The sequence below is a fragment of the Zonotrichia albicollis genome, chromosome 6, assembly GCF_047830755.1.
Source record: "Zonotrichia albicollis isolate bZonAlb1 chromosome 6, bZonAlb1.hap1, whole genome shotgun sequence".
NCBI lineage: Eukaryota > Metazoa > Chordata > Aves > Passeriformes > Passerellidae > Zonotrichia > Zonotrichia albicollis.
The window spans coordinates 44,811,480-44,832,299 of NC_133824.1; the positions used below are offsets into that span (position 1 = coordinate 44,811,480).

The window sequence follows — 20,820 nt, forward strand, 5'->3', positions numbered from 1 at the left end:
AGATTTGTCAGTTCAGGCTTAAAAAATCAAGAGAAAAGAATCTAAAAGAGCTCTATCAATCTAACCCTGAGAGAAACTCAAGGTTTGTCTTTTCACATGAGCACATAGTGATGTAGACATGCAGCCCTCCCACAAACCAATCTTAAGGCTGGTGCATGTTTTCCCTTCATCCTGTCCTGCAGAGCCCTGGGAGCTTCTCTCTGAAGCTGAGCCTTGGGGATTGGCCCTTGGGATTCACCACTGACCTCCCTGCAAACGTGGCAGCTCACAGTGCCAGAGATGGGGCTGTGCCTTTGCTGTGCCTGGCCTGTGCTGTGGTTACCTGTGACCCCCAGGAGCAAGCAGGACACATTTTTCCCCTGAAGCAATAAGAGGCACATCGAGATCACCTTAACTTGATTTGGGATGGCAGAGAGCGGAAGTGCAGGGTGAGCAGCTGATGTGAGCTCATTGTCATCAGTGCCTTCTAACACAATTTGTGAATGAGAGCATCCTATTAGCTCCCTTTGTACAGACTGCAGGGATTCATTGTGCTGGAGCTCTCTCCAAGCAGCTTTTCTGCAGCTGCCACTGTGCCCAGATGCTCTCTGGATAGGTACAGGTGAACCCAGTAGGCACTTTCTAGCTGTGAGAGCATTGACCAGGACCATGAGAGAGATGTCCCCACTGAGATATGTCTCAGCCCTCACAGCTAAACCTGAAATCTTCACTCAATCTTCACTGGAAGTCACTGAAAAGGACATTGGAAGGTGGCTCATGACCTTCATGTCACAGCATACGAAGCAGCAGGAGGAAAGAAGGAAGGAAGGAAGGAAATGCCAGGCAGAAGTTTTCTTGCAATAAAACGTGGTCTCAGTTGGAGCAGATTTAACCAGGAGAATGCTAAGCTGTAAATGCCAAGTTAATTAGCCCTCATGCATAATTTGTTTTTAAAAATACACTGTCATCTCCTGAAGGAACAAGGGCCCATTTCTCCTTCTGTTACCCTTAAAAGTCAATTGAAAAATGCCATTGAAGTCTAAACCAAGAAGCATCACGATGCTTTTAGTAGAGAAGATCTCTGTGAGTAGGAGCTTAAAATCCACAGATTTCCTCTCTAAGCCTGCCAAACCAGAAGGCTGAACAGCCTTCCCAGGGCACCTCTCACAGCAGACCCACTTCACTGGATTCTCATATGACTGCACTGTTGAGGCTCAGTTTCTTTGTTATTCCAACTCCAAGCCACATTTTACCCAGTTGTGGGTTTTCTATTTCCCCACCAGCAATCAAAAAGGCTAGTGGCAATGTCCTGAACATTTTCATGTGTCCTGATCTCTACTGGCCTCGATAAAACCAGGTCACTGGGCTGCAACTCATTCATCCTAGGCTTTGTCTTCCACCCAGGGATCTTGAAATGGTTTTTTGATTTGTGATCTAGGAAAGACCAGTGATTAACTCCCAATTACACTTTTATTTTCAAATTATTAGCCAGTGCCGTCTGGTGTTGCACAGTTTCTCTTTGCCCCTGTTCTCCATGACTCAGTATGTTTTGCATCTGTCAAGTGCCTGATCACTCTCCTGATCTCTCCATGTGACTTTGTTTGTGGAGGAACAGAGCACTGAGATTTATAGCAACACTTTAAAATATATTGGCTTTCTCACTGAGGTCACAGATCTCAGTATTGTTCCTTCCTTACACAGTATTTTTCAATGCTGCCTCTGCCAGCATTGCCATCGAGATGCTTGCTAACCAAAGCACAGGGACAGCTCTCCCCCAGCACGGTCCCTGTGCCCTGGCTGGGTACCACAGCACAGGGGCTGGGCCAGCCCCACTGGCAATGAAACCCCAGAGGCACCTCGAGGTGTAAGGCAGTGATTTCCTCCCCTGCAGCAGCTCCACTGAAGGAAGGAGGTTGTTTCTCCTGGTTTCTGAGAGGGAGAGGTGAGAGGTGCTGAGCAGTAAATCCGTGCTGGCACTGGCACTGTCTAGGGAGAGGAGATGGAGACGTAAGGGGCTGATATCGGTGTTATGATGTCCAGCAGGCAGGAAGAATGATGCACAGCACCCCATGATATCAGAAGGCTAAATAATTACTTTATTATATTATATTATACTGTAACTATATTACACTAACAAGAACTATCACTAACTAACTAGCAAACCCGTAACTCTCTGCCTGAAAGTCCTGACACACACATGGATCTAATTGGTCAATGAATCCAAACAACCATCACCAGAATCCAATCAAGCAATCACCTCGGGTAAACAATCTCCAGAACACATTCCACACGGGCACAAACACAGGAGCAGCAAATGAGATAAGGATTGTTCTGGTCATTCTTTTCTCTGCTTCTCTCACAGCTTCTCACAGGAGAAATCTGAGAAAGCCAAATCTCTCTCTGTTCAGAGTGCATGTGAGTACCACAGGCTGAACCAGCATTAAGAGCTCCCCACCTTCTGCAGACCCCCACCCGTGTCTGGGTTCTGGGTGGGTTTATGTTTAATTAGCACGTTTATATATTATTAAACGTATGTTTAATAACTTTACATCAGCTCTCCTTGAGCGAGCCCAGGCGCCTTTCTGGAGGATCCAGCCGCGTCTCCCTGCGGGGGCAGCCACAAACCCCGCTCATCCATCGATCCCACTGCAGCCAAAAAGAGGAGAGAAAGTCCCTACAGCTTTCTCCCCAGCTAATTCTCTGCTGCCGTGCCTTCCTGTTGTTCCTAAACTCCCGACATTTTTAGGTTGGCGACTGTCTTCTCACCCACTTGGGGAGTGATGAGATCTCATCCTGGGGAAGTGGTTGCAGCAGCGCTCTAGTAACAAAATCATTAAATCAATTGCCTTTGCAGCAAAGCCATCTCTGGTGAAATGTCACTGATACCTGCAGTGTCATCTCCAGAGCCTGCAGCCTCTCATCAGGCATGTGCTTGTTAACAGAGGAGGAGGTGGTGGTCAGCACATGGTGGTCTCACATGGTGGTCTCCTCCTGCAGTGCAGGACCCATAGAAAAGAGAAAAAAAGAGGAATCTCAGTTTAGGAAAAGGAGCAGACTTTCAGTTAATGGAAACGTGATACTTCACCTCTATCTATTAAGCAGCAGGTGATAAAGCAATACAGGCCTCAGCTGATGTTTGCCCCATAAAATAAACCCAACAATATACAGCCCCAAGGCATATGTTTATATAGAAATAAGTCATCAAGTTATTTGCTTCTGAGACATAAGAATTAGATTTGTTTTCACAACATGTTGAGCATCACTTCATCATCAGTAATAGAAAGGCCTGTAAAAAGGACCTCCCTGGAGAGCTATTAGATAACAGATTACCCTGGAGATAACTGTGAAGAGACACCCCAGCAGCTCTCATCTAATCAGCTGCTCTGCTGGTGATGAACAAATGTTGGTGGATCCCAGCAGGACCCAAAGTGCAAGTGAGTGATGACTGTAGGGCTGCTCCTGGCAGTGGCCACTGACTTTCCACTGCAGAGTGGCCAGCCCAGAAGGAGTTAAGTAGCAAATGTGGTGGAAGGAGGTTGGGTTGTGGGGTGAGCCCCTCTCTGCAGCCCCAGGGTGCTCCTCCTCTGCTGCCTGCCCATATGCCCTCAGGTGCATCACTTGCAATGAGGTACAGACATGGGTTTGGGAGCTGACAGCCATTCTCCACCAGATCTCCAGGTCTCTAAAATTTTCAGCAAGTGTTGATGCCTTGCCCACATGGGCCATCTTAATTGCAAGGGCCCAAGAATCAAGATCCCGTATGTTTCACTTTTGAAGCTCTGCAATGAGCTCACCAGAGTTAATGTCTTCTTCTGTTTAATGTCTTCTTCTTTGAGTGCTTTGGCTTGGCTCTAAGCATGACCAAAACAAAGACAAGATGTGGTCTTAGAGGGAGCAAAGGCATTCTGTCCCACCACATTCTGCTGACCACCTGAGCACAAGGGACAGTGCCTTGGCCAAGGAGCAGCTGGCTTACTTTCCCTGAGGCTGCTTGGGAAGGGGATTGTGCTTGGCCTCACCTGTGAGGTGTTTGTGTGCAGCATGGTGACATTAACCAGCTGAATAAAACATGCAACAAAACCCTCTCCCACCCCAGAGGCTTCTCATAATATCCTCTCACAGCTGTTTCTTTATCTCCTGAGTCCTCCTCATCCCACATGGCTGCAGGCATTGCCCTCTTCTCTGCCCCCATTCCTGCCAAGCTCCCTTGGGTACAAGGCCTTCCTGCATACCCATGCCAGGGAGAGGTTCCCAGCGGGACACAGGCACACACCTGTGCTGGAGAGGAGCAGGAGCACACCCAGGGCTTGTGGAGCTGGTCTGCAATGCTCAGCTGCTGTTCCATTTAGCCCTGTGACCATGCAAGTGCTTGGCACAGAGATCTGATATTACCTCCCCTGTTCTGTAATCCCTCTAGACTGAGGTGAATGTCTCCCATAGCAGCTGTCCTGTCTTATCCTCTTCACAGGAGCCACCTCTGGAGGGCCCCCAGCTCCAGGGCTAGCCCCACTGTGCAGAAGGGATGGAATTTTGCCCATTGATTTTCTCTTTGCCTGTGCTGGGACTCTGCTCTTTAGCACCACGAATAAATCTAGAATCCTGTAGTAGCTCCAGGAAGCATGACATTATTTTTGCCTGTACATTGATTCTTCTCATTTTTTTCTCCATTTTATTGCTGGAACCTGGTTTCTTTCCATGCTCAGAGAAAATGTCATTGAGGAGAACCAATTTCACTGAGCATGGAGCATTGCTGCTCCACCAAAGGTTGTAGCTGTGGGACTTGGAGTGGGTGAAAGGATAATTTCTCATCAGTAAGACAGAGCTCAACTACTGCTGAAGCATCCTAAAGCCATCCTGGCAGAGCTAGAAGTCCCTAAATCCAGACTCAAAGCTTTGGGGAAGACCCTGACCTCTGCCTGTGGTCACATAGCTGTGGCACTCATTCCTCACCTCTCTTGTGCTGGCCACTTTCTTTTCCCAGCTTTCCAGAGCTCACAAAGGACTCTCATATCCATCCTGCAAGCTAACTGAACACAACATAAACACCTAAACAGCTGTCCTAAGGGTAAACCTGGAAACAGCAGGATCTCATAGACCTCATTCCTCCCTTGGGAGGGAGAGCCATGGTGACAGAAGGTTGGGATTTCAAGTGCTCACCTGTTAGCCCGAGTGCTGTGTGCCATTTAACCTGCCCTGGTTAATTCATCCCAACTGACACTCTCTCGGTTCAATGGCAATTCCCAACAGCATTTCCAAAAGCACTGTAGAGCCCCAACACACCTAAGAATGAAACAAACCCTTTTCTTAACAGAGACATGCTCTGAAAACAAAATAAAAAACAGCCTATCTAGCACACAAGCAAATAAACAGTGATAAAGGTGTAACTTTATTTAGATTTAATTTGACATTTAGCACAGTAATATGCACAGAAAGAAAAAAGTACCAAAATACCAAACTCATAGCATATAAAATAATCAAATATATTTCACATTTAGTGAAATATTTCTACAACACATCAGTGGGACTACCCTGGGCAGCCCAACCTTGTAAATATATTTATATATTTATATTTATAGCTGTGTTATATAAAATACTGTGTGTAGAGAAAGCACTGAAACTTATCACCAAAATAGAAAATAGCTCAAAATACAGATAGCTCAGGTTTGCTGGATATACCAAATATCTAAAAGAGGTTCAAACCCACTGCAGGAAGTAAAGCTCCAGCTGAGATATTCTGGCAGGCATGGGATGGCAGAGTGGGCACACACTGGATCTGCTGGCAGGAGCCTGGTTGCCAAAGGCCATGAGATGACAAAACTTTCTGATCTTCAGCCAGAGCCATCAAGAGGATTCCAAAGCGGGAATGCCGGCGGTGCTGATGCGGGGCCAAAGTGCTTTTGGAAAAGCAGAGCAGCACAAGTGCATCCCTTAAGGACCCAGCTGCAGCAGGACTGGCCATCAGCAGATGCACAACCTCACAAGCAGATTATTCTGAATTTTAGAGATGCCTCTTCAGCAGATGACAGCGATTCATTCCCAGCAGGTTGTGAAAGCATAAAAAGCCGCGTTTGTGCGAGGCCAGGCTCCCCCAGGCAATACCGTGTGGCACGGGAAGCAGCAGCCCTGCTGCTCCAGGACAGTGACACCAAATGAAATGCTTGGCCTGGCAAAAACTCCCTACCCTGAGGGTCATCACTTAAGAGCCCAAGCAGTTTGTAGACAGGTATAAAAAACATGGCATTTCTGGCAGCAGCACTGAAGTGCAGCTGGGGACAAAAACCTCCACCAGCCGTGGCCTGGGCACTGCAGGGGCTTCAGGCTGGGGGCAGGCTGGGCAGGGAGAGGCACAGGTCCTGCTGGCAGGGGCAGCCAAGGGTGTACTGCTTTCCAGACAGCACACTTCTGTGCTCGTTTGTTGCTTTTTGGCCGGGTGTAATGATTGATTTACTTGACTTCCCCCACAGGAAAGCAGCCAAGGCTTGCCCAGAGGATCTCAAGCCCCAGCACTGGTGCCAGCCCCACGGTGGGAGATCACCCTGGGAGCCCTCCCAGACCCTGTTCCTGTGCTTCTGCCACACCACTGCAGAGAAGCCTGTAACCCATTAATAACTCTGCAATTGCTCTTTGTCATCAAGCCAGCAGTTGAATCCCTAATTACATGGCAACAATACTATGCTAAGAGGATGAGCTATAATTCCTAGGTGGTATTAACATTGTTATTTTACTCTGAGTAACTTCCTGGTAATGGCCATTTGAATGTGGCAATATCAATTAAGTGAATATAAACGCTTAGCCCCTGGAAAAATCATTAATAAAAATCTCATTCTGGTAGCCTCTAATCACAGCTAAGTACAATTACTCATAGGAGGCCATTATAAAAAGTATTTTTCTCATCAGAAGAAATTCATAAGGTTTTCCCAACTGTTTGTAATAAAGAGGACACTATATAGAAAAGTCCAGAAAATAAGCACGCGTTTGTTTCTCAAAACCCATAGATAGACATGACAATATCTCTAAATTACTGGCTACAAACAGGATTTCATTTAGCTCTACTCAAGCTGTAGCCTGGTATAAACGTTTTCAAAGCAGCACGTTGCTGTTTCATCTGGAACAGCTGCACAGGATTTCTTTGATATCAAGCTCCTGTGTGGGGATGGTGTTTCAATTTCTCTTTATGCCTCCAAACTGAAACAAGAAGGAAAAGACATTTAGTAAAACAGGTGCAAAAGCAGCATAATTTGGCCTTGAAAGCAGTTCTGAGAAATAATTTATCAGTGCAATGGTGACAGAGCCACGCTGTGTCTGCCCATCTCTGTCCCAAAGGAGGCAGCGAGCCCAGGCTGTCCTCCTGCCTGGCTGCCTCACGGTGTGTGCCTGGTGTCCCTGGGCTCACACGCTGTCCCCAGGGCCAGCAGCTGTCCCGGCCACACGCCAGGGGGTGAGCTGGGCACGGAGCAGGGACATCTGAGCTCTGCTCCTGAAATGGACCAGCCCCTGCATCCCTTCTGCGCTCCCCGTGCACACAACCAGCTGAGGGAAGGGCGCTCCTTGTCTGCTCCCTCCGAGGCTCCTGGAGCTCAGCAAACCCCAGCACGGCAGGTGTGAGCAGCACGGGGCTGCCGGGCATCGCAAACCCCGGGGCTGCAGGACATCCCCAACCCTGGCGCTGCAGAGCATCCCAAACCCGGGGCTGCAGGGCATCGCAAACCCCGAGGCTGCCGGGCATCGCAAACCCCGGGGCTGCCGGGCATCGCAAACCCCGGGGCTGCCGGGCATCGCAAACCCCGGGGCTGCCGGGCATCGCAAACCCCGGGGCTGCCGGGCATCCCAAACCCCGGGGCTGCCGGGCATCCCAAACCCCGGGGCTGCCGGGCATCCCAAACCCCGGGGCTGAGGGACATCCCAAACCCCGGGGCTGCAGGGCATCCCAAACCCCGGGGCTGCAGGACACCCCAAGCCCCGGGGCTGAGGGACATCCCAAACCTTGGGGCTGCAGGGCATCCCAAACCCCGGGGCTGCAGGACACCCCAAGCCCCGGGGCTGAGGGACATCCCAAACCACAGAACTGCAGGACATCCCAAACCCCTGGCTGGTCACGACAGGCAGCTAAGGAAGATGCTGACCCACATCACCCACCAGACACACTTTGTTAAGCAGTGAGCAAAGGTTTTTTAGGTTGCTGAGCAGCCACAAGCGCTGCCTGCCAAGGCACCGAAGTGCAAACGCCCTGTCAGGCACTCGGTGCCTCAGGTCTGGTGAGTCAGAGGCAGCAATCAGTGAAACATCTCCTGTTCACAGCACCCTGCAAGAGAGAGCCCCTTGCAGTCTTGCAGTGCCTGGGAGTGGGGGTTTGCCCTGCCTGCTTGCCTGCAGAGCCAGACACCACAGCTACACACACTTAAATATGAGCGGTACTTACAGCACATATTTTTCTTGCTTTAGTGAGATAAGGCTGGAAAAATCTGGGACACCAGGAGGAGCTGGCAGGAGGGCTGCTGGGGTGATGGGGGAGAAGTGGCAACACTGTTATCTGCAGGCAGGATCTCTCAAACATTCATGTGGGTTTGTTGGCCTTGCTTCATAAATATTTTCCAGACAGAGATTTGTTTGGAAATGCTGTCAAAGCAGCCTCAAGGAGTCTTTTTGGTGACCTCCAAAAAGTACATTTCCTAAGGCATTCCCCCTGTGCATGTCTTGTCAGACACCCACTTTGATGCACAATGTTTACTAGGAGAAAAAAAGCAGTAAAAGCTGGCAAAGGCTGCTGAAAACTCGGGACTCCATTTCAAAATTTGATGAGCTGATGCAAACAATTTCTGCCGGGGCCACTGACCTCTCACTCACCTCCAGCAAAGGGTCTGGCAGCTCTGTGTGGCCCTGCCAGGGGGCACTGACAGCAGGCTGAGGGATGCCCATGCAGCTCACCTCCCCAGGCTACTTACTGCTCTCCTGCCTCAGCACTGTCAGTGCCCACAAACGGGATTTCCTCCCTGTCCGTCTGCCCCAGAACCAGGTGGTGCTTCTCCATGTTTATGACACACTGGAGAGAAAAAATGTCCTCAGGTAAGAGGGAAAACTGCAAGTTAGAGTGGTCCCAGCTCCCCCATCAGCATCCTGCTGGAAAACTACCTTCAGAGACTTCAGTGTCTGCAGCCCAAAGGAAAAGGGTTGGTCGTTGTCTTCTGAAAAAAATACAGGACATTTCAGATTTATACATTCAAAATGCCCTCCTGGGCTTTTTGTCAGTGACTCCATCCTTCCTTCGTGGTTGCTGTGCTAAGCAAAACCCTGTTTATAGAGGGACTGACTCAGAGGAGAGCAGGAGGGCAGGAGGGCAGGCAGATGTGCCTGCAGTGTTTGCCCCATCAGCATGGCAAAGCCAAGCTTGTGAGCACATCCTCACCCTTCCCTCTGGGGACCCAAACAAGAACTGACTCTATTTGCATTTTAACATCTTCCTAGAGCTCTGTTTGTCCTGCTGGGGTGGGAGGAAGCAGCCCCAGCCCAGGGAGGGGGAACAGAGGGTTGGTTGTGCACTCACCCACGACGAGGGCCGCGCACTCCACAGGGACCGCTCCCACCGTGAGCGACAGACCCTCGATCTGTCCGATGGCTTTCATCTTGTTTGGCAAGGAAACCATCTCCTCTTCCACAGGGAGTGCCTTGAGATGCTCCTTTAACCTGTGGGCATTGAAAACACTCCTAACATCAAATGGCCATGGCTGGGCTGTTCCAGCAAGGAGCACATGGTGTTTGGAGGGTGCTTACACCTGAAGTGCTCTTAGCTTGCTCATTTACCACGCTGTTGTTGGAAAGCTGCTTCCCAGGCAGGTTGTGTGTGGGTGCTCTGCAAGCAGCCACCAGACTCAGCATGACCCACAGTGCTGCCCAAGCACAGCTCTGTGCTGCACTTGGGGTTTTACCAGAAGAATCTTTTACCTACATTTTCCCGAGACTTGAGGAATGCGGAATTGTTTCTAACATAGTGTGGGTGTAAAGAAGGGTCTGTTCACTCCAGCTTCCATGAGTGGAGCTGACACTGTGTCCCCATGGCATCATAGAAATGCTGAGACTGGAACAGACCTCTAAGGTCATCGAGTCCAGCTATGTCCCCAGATGCCACACCCACACATACTCTGAACACTTCCAGGCATGGTGATGCCACCACTTCACTGAGCGTGGTGATGCCACCACTTCACTGAGCAGCTTCTTCCAAGGCCTGACCACCCTTGCAGGGAAGAAATTTTTCCCGATACTCAAACTAAGCCTCACATGGCACAACCTGAAACCATTTCCTCTGGTCCTGTCACTCATTGCCTCACTTGAATCTCCTTTTGGGGAGTTGTAGAGAGTACAAAGGCACCCTCTGAATCCCCTTTTCTCCATGCCAAACATGCCTCACATACAGGGTGGCCCAATCTGTGTGTGTTAGTTTGTTAGGTGCTGCTGGCTTTGTTCTGAGGAAATGGGGACAGATCAATCACATTCAGCCCAAAGAAAAGAAAAAAGGATGTCAGAGATACCTCAGGTACAGTTTCTATCTACACCCTTTGAAGCAGTCTGACAATACTAATTAAATATTTAGCTTCAGTTTCTCTTTTAAACTGAACTAGAATCTAATGGGAAGGCTGTTTGAGGTGCAGATCTCTCCCTCAGATAAAAGCCAGATCAAATTTCAGCTATTTGAGGTGCCTTTCTGCTGAGCCGCATTGCAGCAGTGCTTGTGTCTGTCTGTCTGTCCTGGGCGCCAGCCCCCTCAGAGGCTCCAGGACTGAGGTGGGCATTGCCCACACCCTTTAACACAGGTGAGGGGTAGCAGGGAAAGGAGCCGGATCCTCCCTGCTGCTTTCCTGTAGTGTGGCCTTAAAAATCAGCAGGAACACATCAATGAGAAGTTTGTGAGTTCGTTGGCTGCCTCCTGCTCCTCCTACAGCTCCACAGGGGATTTCTCCTACTGGCAAGCTGTGAGCCTGCTCCACTGCTTTCCTCAGGGTGAGGGGGAGAGAGTGACTGGCATCATGACAAAACACAAAAAAATCTCTGAAAAAGAAAGGGGGAATTGAGCCTAAGCATCAGATACACAAGTGCTGCTTTGAGGCACCAGGTGCCCTGAGAGCTGGGCAGGAGAAACAGGCTCTGACCTCTCTTCAGTGCTCTTTGAAGGGCTGCTGCAGCAGAGCAGGGCTGCAAGAACTGCACTAGACACATGCAACAAACCCAGGGAGCAGAGGAACTGGAAATGCCTCCAAATGCCATCCTAAGCTTGCCTGAGCTGCTCCACAGGTTGTGACAAGGTTGTATTAAGCACAAACACCTTCCAGTCACTAAGCACTGTTGCTCAAAGAAGTAATTAATGTTAGGAGAGAACAGGCACCATTCAATCAGGGCTGTGCAGTAGTGCTCAGTGAGCAGGGGTAATTTTCTTTTTTTTTTCGTAATTATTGCAATTTAGCTGCAAAAAGCAATGACTCCATGGGAATAAAGTGCCAAAACCTTGATACCCTGAGAGTTGGTGCCTGGTCTTGTTCCTCAGAGATGACAGGAAGTTTTGCTGCAAATGGCTGTCAGGCACCTCTAATAATCCATAAATACATTCCCTTTTCCTTTAACCAGGAGAAATTTGTAACTGGGGAAATTTGTAACAGCATCAGACACCCATTTCTGAGAACATGCATGCACATTGCTTCTTTACATGGGAAAATGTAAATACATTACTGGGCCAGCAGGCTGGGGGCATGTCCTGCAGCCTGGTCCCTGTCCTGCCACAGGAGCCTGCAGAGCTGGGCTGGGCTGCCCTGGGGACACAGAAGGTTGGGGAAGGTTCAGCTGTTTCATGAGGCACTGAGTGACAAGCAGGCAGTGAAAAAATGGGAATGCATCCAGCCCTCTGAAGGGATTCCCTCAGAGGGGAGTAGGGTGGCACCCTGTTCTGTTCCACCTCTCTGCCATTTGAGACTGGGACAGGGTTTGGTTGTGACAGGAGGGTCAGGGGCTTGCCCAGCCCTTCCAGAATGACCATCACTGACATGGGCAGAGCCCCAGCCCCAGGACACTGCCAGTGCTGCCAGGTGCCCTGTTCCTGCAGAACAGAAACCCAGGATATTTACCCCAGCCTGTCCAGGCAGGCAGATGACATGAGGTTGTGCTGCGAGCCGGTGTCCACCACGGCCTTCAGCTCCTTCCCCGCACACTGCAAGAGCAAGAGCAGATGGGAAATGATGTGTGGGATGCAGGATGAGCACCAGAGTGCCCAGGAGCACCAGCTCTGGTGCCCATGAACTATCCCATGCCAGCTCATCCCTGCTCCCTGCACACTCTGATGCTTGTGGGGTCCCAATCCCTTCCTGGCTCATTTGTATCAGGTTCTCTTGAGACAGTAGCTCATGTTTGGCCTCAGGTGTTGATTATTTCTTATCAGTAAAACAGTCTCACTACTGTGAGTTGGGGAGCTTTTCATTAGAAGGCACAAAATGGCCAACAATCTCTTGTTACAAGGTCTTTTTAAGACTAAACTATCCAATGAAGAACTGACACCCAGATTATTTTCCCTTTTAACCCAATAAAGAGCCTGCAATGGGGACTTTTCTGCCCAATTACAAAATGCCACCCAAACCCATGAAGAAGGAGGAAGAAGAATGAAGAAGGAACCCAGGACAACACCCTGTGCCCTCCATCTTGCTTCCATCCACAACACACTAAAAATCCCAAAAGCTAAATTTCTCACCAAGTGATACACCTACACTACTCTCTATCATCTATTTCACACTTTTGTGGATTCCAGTCTATCTTGAAGTCTAGGAAACGTTCTCCATGAATGAGGGTCAAAGTCAGTGCTCCCCTGGGGGTCAGGGCACCCCAGAACAGACAGGGAAATATTCCTGGAGCCCTGGGTTTCCACAATTTGCCCCTGCAGAGAGTAGAAGGGACAGCCCAGGCAGGAGGGAATGCTGTGGAGAGTGGAAAATACAAATGAGCATGGGGCTAAGGAAGAGAAATGTGAAATTGCCATTAGGAAAGAAAATAGGGATGGCACTTGAGGAAAACAAGCAGGCTGTGAGCACAGGGATTCGCCATGGATAATTATACCCCAGCATTTCAGCATGCTGCCCCAGCTTAGCTGTCCCCCTGCCCTGAGGTGTAAGGGAAGACACCCATCACACCAGTTCTCTCTGTGATTCCCAGGTGGGCATCTCTGCCACAGCAGCCTGGAGCTGCAGAGGGAGTGCATCCCCAGAGCTGTGACAGTCCTGTGGGAGCACAAACCTGGCTGGGAAACAAAGAGAACAAGAGCACAGCCTGGGACTGTGGGAAATGAAATCTGCAGGAAAATAACCCACAAAAGGCTGTGAAGGGACTATTACCTGGCAGCTCACCACTATGAGCTCTTCATCCTCAGTTTTCCCTGAGCTGCCCAGTCTGGTTTGGTTCAGCTTGTTGGTCTGTGATGAGAGATCCTTTGGGGCCCAGCTGCCTCGGAACTTGGATAAGTTTGTCTCCATCAGGCGCTTCTGCAGGATGTTATGTGGTTGCTGTAAGAGAGAGCACACACAGAAGAGCAGGATGAGGTCAGAGGGAAGCCACACAGTGTTCTGTGCCACCAGACTGCCTGTGGTGCCCATGGCCAGCACTGCTGTCATGGGAGGTAGGTCCTAAAGTCTCACTCTCCCTAATTCCCAGCCTACATCTATTCTTCCCAGCTAGTTCTGGCTTACCTGTTTTGACTGAAAAGAGCTTTGCTTTGCAAAGAGAACAATACTTTCGAACTATTAACCTTTGAGACCTTGGAGGGATGCCTTTCTTTTACCAAGCTCAAATTCAAGGTTTGATTGCATATAGGAATCCAAACAAGTCCAGCTTTTCAAGGTGGTGCTTCAACCACAACTGCCTTCATCTCTCGATGAAGGGAATTCCATAGTGATGTGAAAAATTAGGATGTAACAAATCACCTTTCCAATGATATTCACCACCTTAGTATGAATAATGTCTAAAATTGCCCTCTGTGCCTCTTTCCCCTGTACTTTTATTTAGCTGCTAAGGGCAGCTAAATGGGACCAATCGTGAGTGCCATACCACAAGAGGAAGGGGAGAGGAAGGAAAGAGGTAAGCTCATCTGAGACTGGTAGGTATTCTCCCAGAATTCCCAGCACTTCTCTCTCTCTCTGTTATTTCCATTTGCTCTGGGAGAAGCATGTTGCCTCTCAAGATCTCCCCCAACCTCTTTCCCAAAAGCCTTTTTATGTTTAATGTTCATCTCAGATGGATGCACACACTCTGCTGGAGGTGAAATGACTCTGCCTGATTATCTGCTCATTTCTCTGCCTGGCTAATCTGCCCTCCCCATTAATGCCTTTCCTTCTGATTTTAATTTCACCATGGTGAGACATTTTTACTGGCTTATCCCTGAATTTTTGCATTGATGTTAAACATGCCTGTGTGCCTGCAGAGACATCTGAATCAGAAAACCTGGTTCAGGAAGGGAATATCAGAGTCAAGATAACTTTGAAAACCTTGGGCTGTGGCTCCCCAAGTTGGGCAGTGCCCACCCTTGTGCACAGCATGTTAAATAACACCACTCCAAAAGTCTGATGCAACCTGGCATCATCCTAAAATAACTGCAGCCACACTGGTGTGTCAGATTGCGCTGTGGGCGCAGCGGAGCTGGACCAGACTGGTGGGCTGGGGCAGCTGCACAGCACCAGTGGGCACTGGGGCATGGCAGCTCCTTGTGTCCCCTCTTTCCACCCTCCTGCTTGAAATAAAATCCCATGGCCATTTGGGGCTGCAGGTGCTGTGTCTGACCAACCTGTCACAGAGCACGTCCTGAGTCTGAGCAGCAACCCCTGATGGGGGGAGTCAGCTCTGACATGGTGCTGCCTTCCCAGTGAGGCCAAAGAGCAGAAACCAGCATCACTTAACTGCACTAAAGGCAGGCTGGCTGGACTGGTACTGGGCCCTGTGTGGGGGAACAAGCAGAGCAGTTTGGAAGTGAGGGCTCCCTGTGTAAGGCAGAAGCTGTAGGTGCACAGTCAGCACTGTGATCACCTCCAGTGCTCCTCACCAGAGCAAAATGCAGGCCAGGGTTTTCTGACAGTGAATGGGATGTCCTTTTCACCCTTTAGGTTTGACTGCAGCTCAGGAACACAGCTGGAACACTAATTGCTCACATCATTTAAAAACAACAAAAGAAAGGATAGGGGAGTGCAGAAATAAATGAGGAGGTTCACCCAGCTGGCAGAAGACAGCCTGTCCCACAGTGTCATGTCCTTGTGCCCAGCCCCACTCAGGCAGCACCAAGAGAAATTCCTGAATGCCATCAGCCAGGACAGTCTGGGTGCTCTCCTGATCTGCCTGGCCTCAATCTCCAGCACACTCCTCATTGTAATTTTAGCTGTCATCTAACATTGAATTAATCCCATTTTTTTTAAACTACACATTCTCCTATGGATTGTTAATCAGTAACATGTATGGGTTTTCTCAAACCCTGGATTTTATGAATCTTACATGGGATCCATCACCAAAAGGAACAAATCCATCAGTCAGCAGTCACAAGTTACCAGCACAAATGGGATTGCCTTTTGTTGACACTTGCCCTTCTGAAAACCACAGCAAATTCTGCCTCTGGGGAGACAAATATTCCTTATGTTGTGCTCCAATACAGCAATAATCTGGCAAGAGGGGCTGAAAAGGTTCCCTGCAGCACCATCCTGTCTCAGGCTATTAATTAGTTTGCTTTAACTTGGATTTCCCTTGACTCTTGTGTGCACCAGAGTGAGGGATGTTAGTCATGGAAATGACTCAAGTGATGGATACGTACTTGGTAAATGGATAATGTGCCAGGGGACATTTGCAAATGCACATTTTGCTGGCAAACTGCAAGCAGACTGTGTCTGGGAGGGAGAGGAGGAAAATCTCCTCCTGACAGCAGTGAGGAAGGCAGCTGTGTTCTCCCTCCAGTGTTTGAAGGAACCCAGATCACCTGGCACAATATTCCTTTGCATTGCAAAAAACTACTGAAAGTTTTATAAAAGTATAAAATGTTACATTTCATTGTGTCAGCAAAACAATAAGTTTTCCTTTTATCATTCACCACTACATAAATACAAATCAGGATTTTTTTCACAAGATGGGTCCATTTCCAACCCCAATATTTGCAAAAAGCTATGATCCCCTAAAAATGTCACAGTGAAAACCTGAAGAAGCAAGGGGAGACACCATCTACTGCTGACCTTATTTACCACTGTCTGTCAAAAGCACAGATAATTCTGCCCAGCTTTGTTCCTCTGTGATTCATGAGCAAGTGCATTGCTGCAGCTTGCAGTATTCATTTCTCTGGCAGGTTTCCCTCTGTTTGGCTTCTAGATCTGGGGATGACAAGACCCATCAATAATTTCACTGAGGTGGAGGTGAAGGTCAGGGAAGACACCAGCTCCCTTCCTCCACAAACCCATCTCAGGAGGTTTGCCCTTTGTACCTAGACAGTAGAGGGGAAGGGAAAAAGAGTTTTTATGCATCAACAGAGCTAATCCCAAGAAATAATTCGTTTCTCTCTCTTCTTCCCACCCTTAACCCAAGCTCACATGTCCCTGACAGCATCCTGTGCTACCAGCCGCTCTCCTAGGGTGATGAGGGGGGACAAAGCTGCCCCCTGTGTGCCCAGGCAGCAGCCAGCTCTCTCTCTGGGCCAGGCAGAGCACACAGCATCACAGATTTCTGCATTTCAGGCAAGACACACCAAACTCTGGGTGTGCACAGCAGGGAGTGGGGACACCTGAACGTGCTGCAGTCCATCCAGTGCTGCCCCAGATGTGGGGAGCTGGGGCCAGCGGCCACCCAGGGGTGTGCTGAGGGTGCCCAGGGGAGCTCTTAGGGCATGATGGAAATGGGAAATGCTTTTGCTGCTGTTGCTGCTTTTGTTACTATTTATAATTCTGCTGCCCAAGTTGTCAAATGATGCAGGGCTGCTCCAGACAAAGCTGCTCCAAACTGGTCTGGTGGCTCTGGGGGCAAGGAACAAGTGTCAGAGGAGCTGCAAGAGGCAGCATGGCCTGTCCAGGCTGGGAAGGGGGCTGTGGTTACCCGTCAGGAATCCCCATCCCAGCTAGAGACAATCTCATCCCAGTTTTTGGGCTTCAGGAAAGAGGCTAATAGAGGGAAGAGACATCAAAACAAAGCCATTTCTGCTCTCGACATCCAGCATAACATTTACCAAATTCAGTGCATGCTTTGCTATGTCTTGGTGTCATACTGGACAGAGGGTAGTACATAAAGGGAACAAGGAGCTGGAGTTCTGTCTGAGCCAGAGTAATTCACTGGGAATGCGAGCATTGAAATGGATGATCACAAGAAGCATTTATCAAACCTGCCTGTGCACAGCATCACCATGAGAGCTGGATGGTGGCATACAGACAGGGCATGCCAGCACACCCACCCTGCTGACCTGCTGCAGCTTCACTGTGCACAGAACCCCCGCACAGGGCCACAAGGAAGGGGATTTCTCCCCAAAGCTGCAGTGCCAGCTGCCTCAGTGACAGACAGGATCTGTTCTCACCACCTGTCACCATCTCTGAGGAGCTGTTCCCTCGTCTCTGCTCCTGCCAAGGCTGCTGGAAAAGCCCCAGGGGAAGCCCTGCATTAATTACACCAGGCACACCAGGAGCCCCTCCGTGCACCATGGCTGCCATGCAGCTCCAGCACAGGAACCTCTGCTCCGTGGGGACAGGCACAGCCATCCTCAGGGAGGCCATGAAACACTTTGGGCCGAGAGCTCTGATGCCCTGGGCCTCCTGATCATGCTGTTCAGTCCCTCTGGGCATGAGGCTCTCAATTTGGGGCTATGCCAAAGGGAAGCCCCATATTCTGGAGCATCTCCAGTCTCAGAGATGCCCAATCTCCCTCTCCTCCTGGGGACAGCCCTTGTGACATGCAGGCAGCCACAGCAGTGGGGACACACAGTGTGTCCTCTCAGCAGTGCCTTTCCCACCCTGGCTGTGTCAGGGGTGAGTGTGGCAGCATCACTTCACTGCAACACACCCCAGGGACACATCTCTGAAGTCATGGGATCCTCTCTGTGGCTGTGGGAACAGTCCAGTGCCAGTGCTCTCACTCTGGGGGCTCCCTGCACACCCCATGGGGCAGCAGGCTGGGGGCAAGGGAGCCCTGGCCACATGTGCCACCACCCCCACAGTGGCATGGGGACAAGGGACATTTTGGCATTTTGCAGTGGGGGACCCAGGCCAGCTGTGTTCTCACCCCATCCCCATGGGCATCTAACCTCTGCCACATTGATCCTTCTTTTTGTTCTTGGAGGGGTCTGGGAGCTGTGGCCTCCCCAGGGCTTTGGCACATCCCTGGAGAGAGCCCCCAGGCAGTTCCTCCTTGCAGGGGCTGTGGTGCAGCAGGGGTGGTGCTGCATGGCACAGGAGCAGGGAGGACACCCCAAGGGACATTTCTGTGTCCAAGGTGGTGTCAAGGAGCCCCTGCTCAGCCACAAAACCTGGTCCTCACTCTGCTGGGCAAGGGAGTTCAGTGCTCAGTGCCCCTGGCTCCTACTACCTGTTGATTCTTACCTGGGCAGAGCAGAACCCACATCAGGGACTCAGTCCTGCTCACTGGGGGTCACAGAGCCACAAAATGTCATTTAGACTCTGCTGAAAATAAAGTAATAAAGCCATCTCTCCCCTAGAAAGCACTTCAGCTCTCTGCTGGAGAGCTGCAATTCAGTAGCAACAAGGAAATCTCCTTCTGACCATTTCCCTGGGCAGGAGCTTCACTTCCTGCAATTGCAAAACCCTGGGGATATTAAAAAAAAAATCACCTCCATGTGCAATGCAGAGAACAGCCAACTCACTCCACTTGTCTCAAGCCTAACCCAGCTGAGGAGAAAGGCTCTGACAAAACAGAACACTAAAAATAAAAATATTTACTTTGGTTTTCAATAAAATCCATATCAAACATCGGAAAAAAAGAAGATACTGTTTTACAAGGTGCACAATATTTTCAACACTGGGGCAAAAAATCCTAAAGGAGCTTTCCCTGGTAGATATGTTTTCTAAATTTTACTCCTAATGTCAGAACTTTTGATGTCACATTGGAGTACCCTTTCCCAGTAGAGAAAGCTGAAGCATTTGCACAGTATTTAGAAATGCTCTCCAACCCCCAGACGTGGTGAATAACACCAAGTACAGGATCACATAGATCACTACATATGTAAATATTTTAAACCTATGTCTCATTGGTATAAGAAACCCTTGGTTTAAGAAACCCCATATATGCATTGGCCTTTACTGGAGCATGATCTTGAGAGTTTTATATTCTGAAATAGCCGTGACTATATTTACTGAATCTTTATGATTATGTGTTGTGTGTATCTATAGATCACATGCCAACATGTGTGTGTACCTATGCATTGTATGAAGCCATTTTGACGTACTCTGACCCAGAGAGGAATTCTGTACTGCAAACAGAATGCCATTTTCATGCAAAAGTTAAAAAAATAAAATTAAAAAACCCTAAATGCCATTAACTCAGGCATCTAAAAGTACTTACTAGAGGAAAACAGCTGTGGTTATAACTACCATCATGTTTCTACTCCCTTCCATTTACATGCTATAACTAATATCATATTTCTACCCCCTTCCTTTTACATACAAAACGTCCAATTTTTTACAATCAGTTCCCACATGCAACCAACTTCTCCTAACAGAAAAACAACGTGAAGAAAGACACAGACACTGCCCTAGCAGTCCTTCCAATAAACACAACAGAGCCTTACAGTATCCTTCGATGTGCCCAGCTTCTTCAGCCCGTCCAGAGGGAGCAGATCCGCAGAATCCTTGTGGATGAACTGCACCGCCTGCTTCATCCTCCTCTGCTGCCGGAGAGACGCCGCTTCCCTGATCTCCACTTCTTTCCTGCTCGGCTCCGTCAGGATGCCCGAATAAAACATCTCTGCTGCCTCGGCGAGAGATGGGTTAGAGGATGCGGAGCTGTGAGTCCGGGGATCAGTGCTGGAGATGTGGTGATGCGCGCTCCGGGATCAGCGCTGGGGATGCGGGGATGCGCGGCCGGCCGCGCTTTATACGCCGGGCGCGGTGACGCGGGGAGCGGAGCGAGCGCAGGTAGCGCGGCCCGAGCGCTGCGCGCAGCCAGCACCCGGCGGGGGGAGCTGGGCTGCTCCGGGGATAACACTTCCCCGCCCTCCCTCCCTGCCGGCAGGGCTGGCCGCGGGCGCTGCGCGGCTCCCGGAGCTGCGAGAGCCGCACCCCGGGCCGGTGGATGCAGCCCCGCTGGCCATGGGAGGGTTGGTGGCTTGTGCCCGGGGTGCCTCGGTCTCATCACTGCATGGCCAGCAGCAGCCTGCATCATCACTGGCCTCTCAAGCACCCAGGAAAACTCTCTCAAAAGATGTCCCGGCCAAACTGGGGCACCTTAAATGTGGTTTTACGCATCAAATGTCCAGGTATAGCACAATGTGACTAATCACCAGCACCCACACCACTGATTGTTAATCAGAGCAAGCTTGGCAAAGCAGCAATGGTTTTACAGCTTTTGGGCTGCTTGCCCAATGATCCAGCTGTTGCTGGAGCCAGTCTTGCTGTCGTTACTTACCTCTGGTCCCGGACAAAGCTGGGAGATGTGTTAGAGGATGCTGGCATTACCTTGGCTGCCTAGAGGTGTCCTTTATTCTTCATGGGCAGCTTTAGGCTTCCAAGAAGCAAAGTCCTTTTTTCTGGGGCTGGCCTGTCCTTTAACTTGTTTTATTTAAACATGAACAAAGCCTCCAGTAATATTCCTATACCTCTTTCCATTACTGTAACAGTGTTCACAGGGGTTTTCAGGATG

The 20,820-nt window shown here is 49.7% G+C and overlaps 1 protein-coding gene across 3 annotated transcripts; it reads right to left on the reverse strand.

Annotated features, from left to right (window-relative positions):
* Nucleotides 1-5,344: 5,344 nt before the first annotated feature.
* On the reverse strand, nt 5,345-20,212 carry NRIP3 (nuclear receptor interacting protein 3). 3 transcript variants are annotated; one of them, XM_005486646.4, is made up of 7 exons: nt 19,751-20,178; nt 13,341-13,508; nt 12,087-12,169; nt 9,521-9,660; nt 9,109-9,161; nt 8,922-9,019; nt 5,345-7,164 (listed from the first exon to the last, which is right to left on the reverse strand). In XM_005486646.4, the coding sequence occupies exons 1-7, from the start codon at nt 19,922-19,924 to the stop codon at nt 7,152-7,154; spliced, it is 729 nt and encodes a 242-aa protein (XP_005486703.1). In that variant the 5' UTR covers nt 19,925-20,178; the 3' UTR covers nt 5,345-7,151. The 3 variants fall into 3 exon arrangements, with proteins under 3 accessions (XP_005486703.1, XP_074399520.1, XP_074399519.1); XM_074543419.1 differs by lacking the exon at nt 5,345-7,164 and adding an exon at nt 8,311-8,474 and having other exon boundaries at nt 9,109-9,158; nt 19,751-20,212; XM_074543418.1 differs by lacking the exon at nt 5,345-7,164 and adding an exon at nt 8,311-8,474 and having other exon boundaries at nt 19,751-20,197.
* Between the last annotated feature and the right edge of the window lie 608 nt (nt 20,213-20,820).

Excerpts from the sequence above, each read along its gene's own strand:
- NRIP3 (XM_074543418.1), bottom strand. The coding sequence starts at position 19,924 with ATGTTTTATTCGGGCATCCTGACGGAGCCGAGCAGGAAAGAAGTGGAG. Across the intron at positions 9,661-12,086 it reads GCCTGCCTGGACAGGCTGGG|GTTAAAGGAGCATCTCAAGG; the intron begins GTAAATATCCTG and ends CAATGCCCACAG. Across the intron at positions 8,475-8,921 it reads AGTGCTGAGGCAGGAGAGCA|CAGCCCTCCTGCCAGCTCCT; the intron begins GTAAGTAGCCTG and ends CCATCACCCCAG.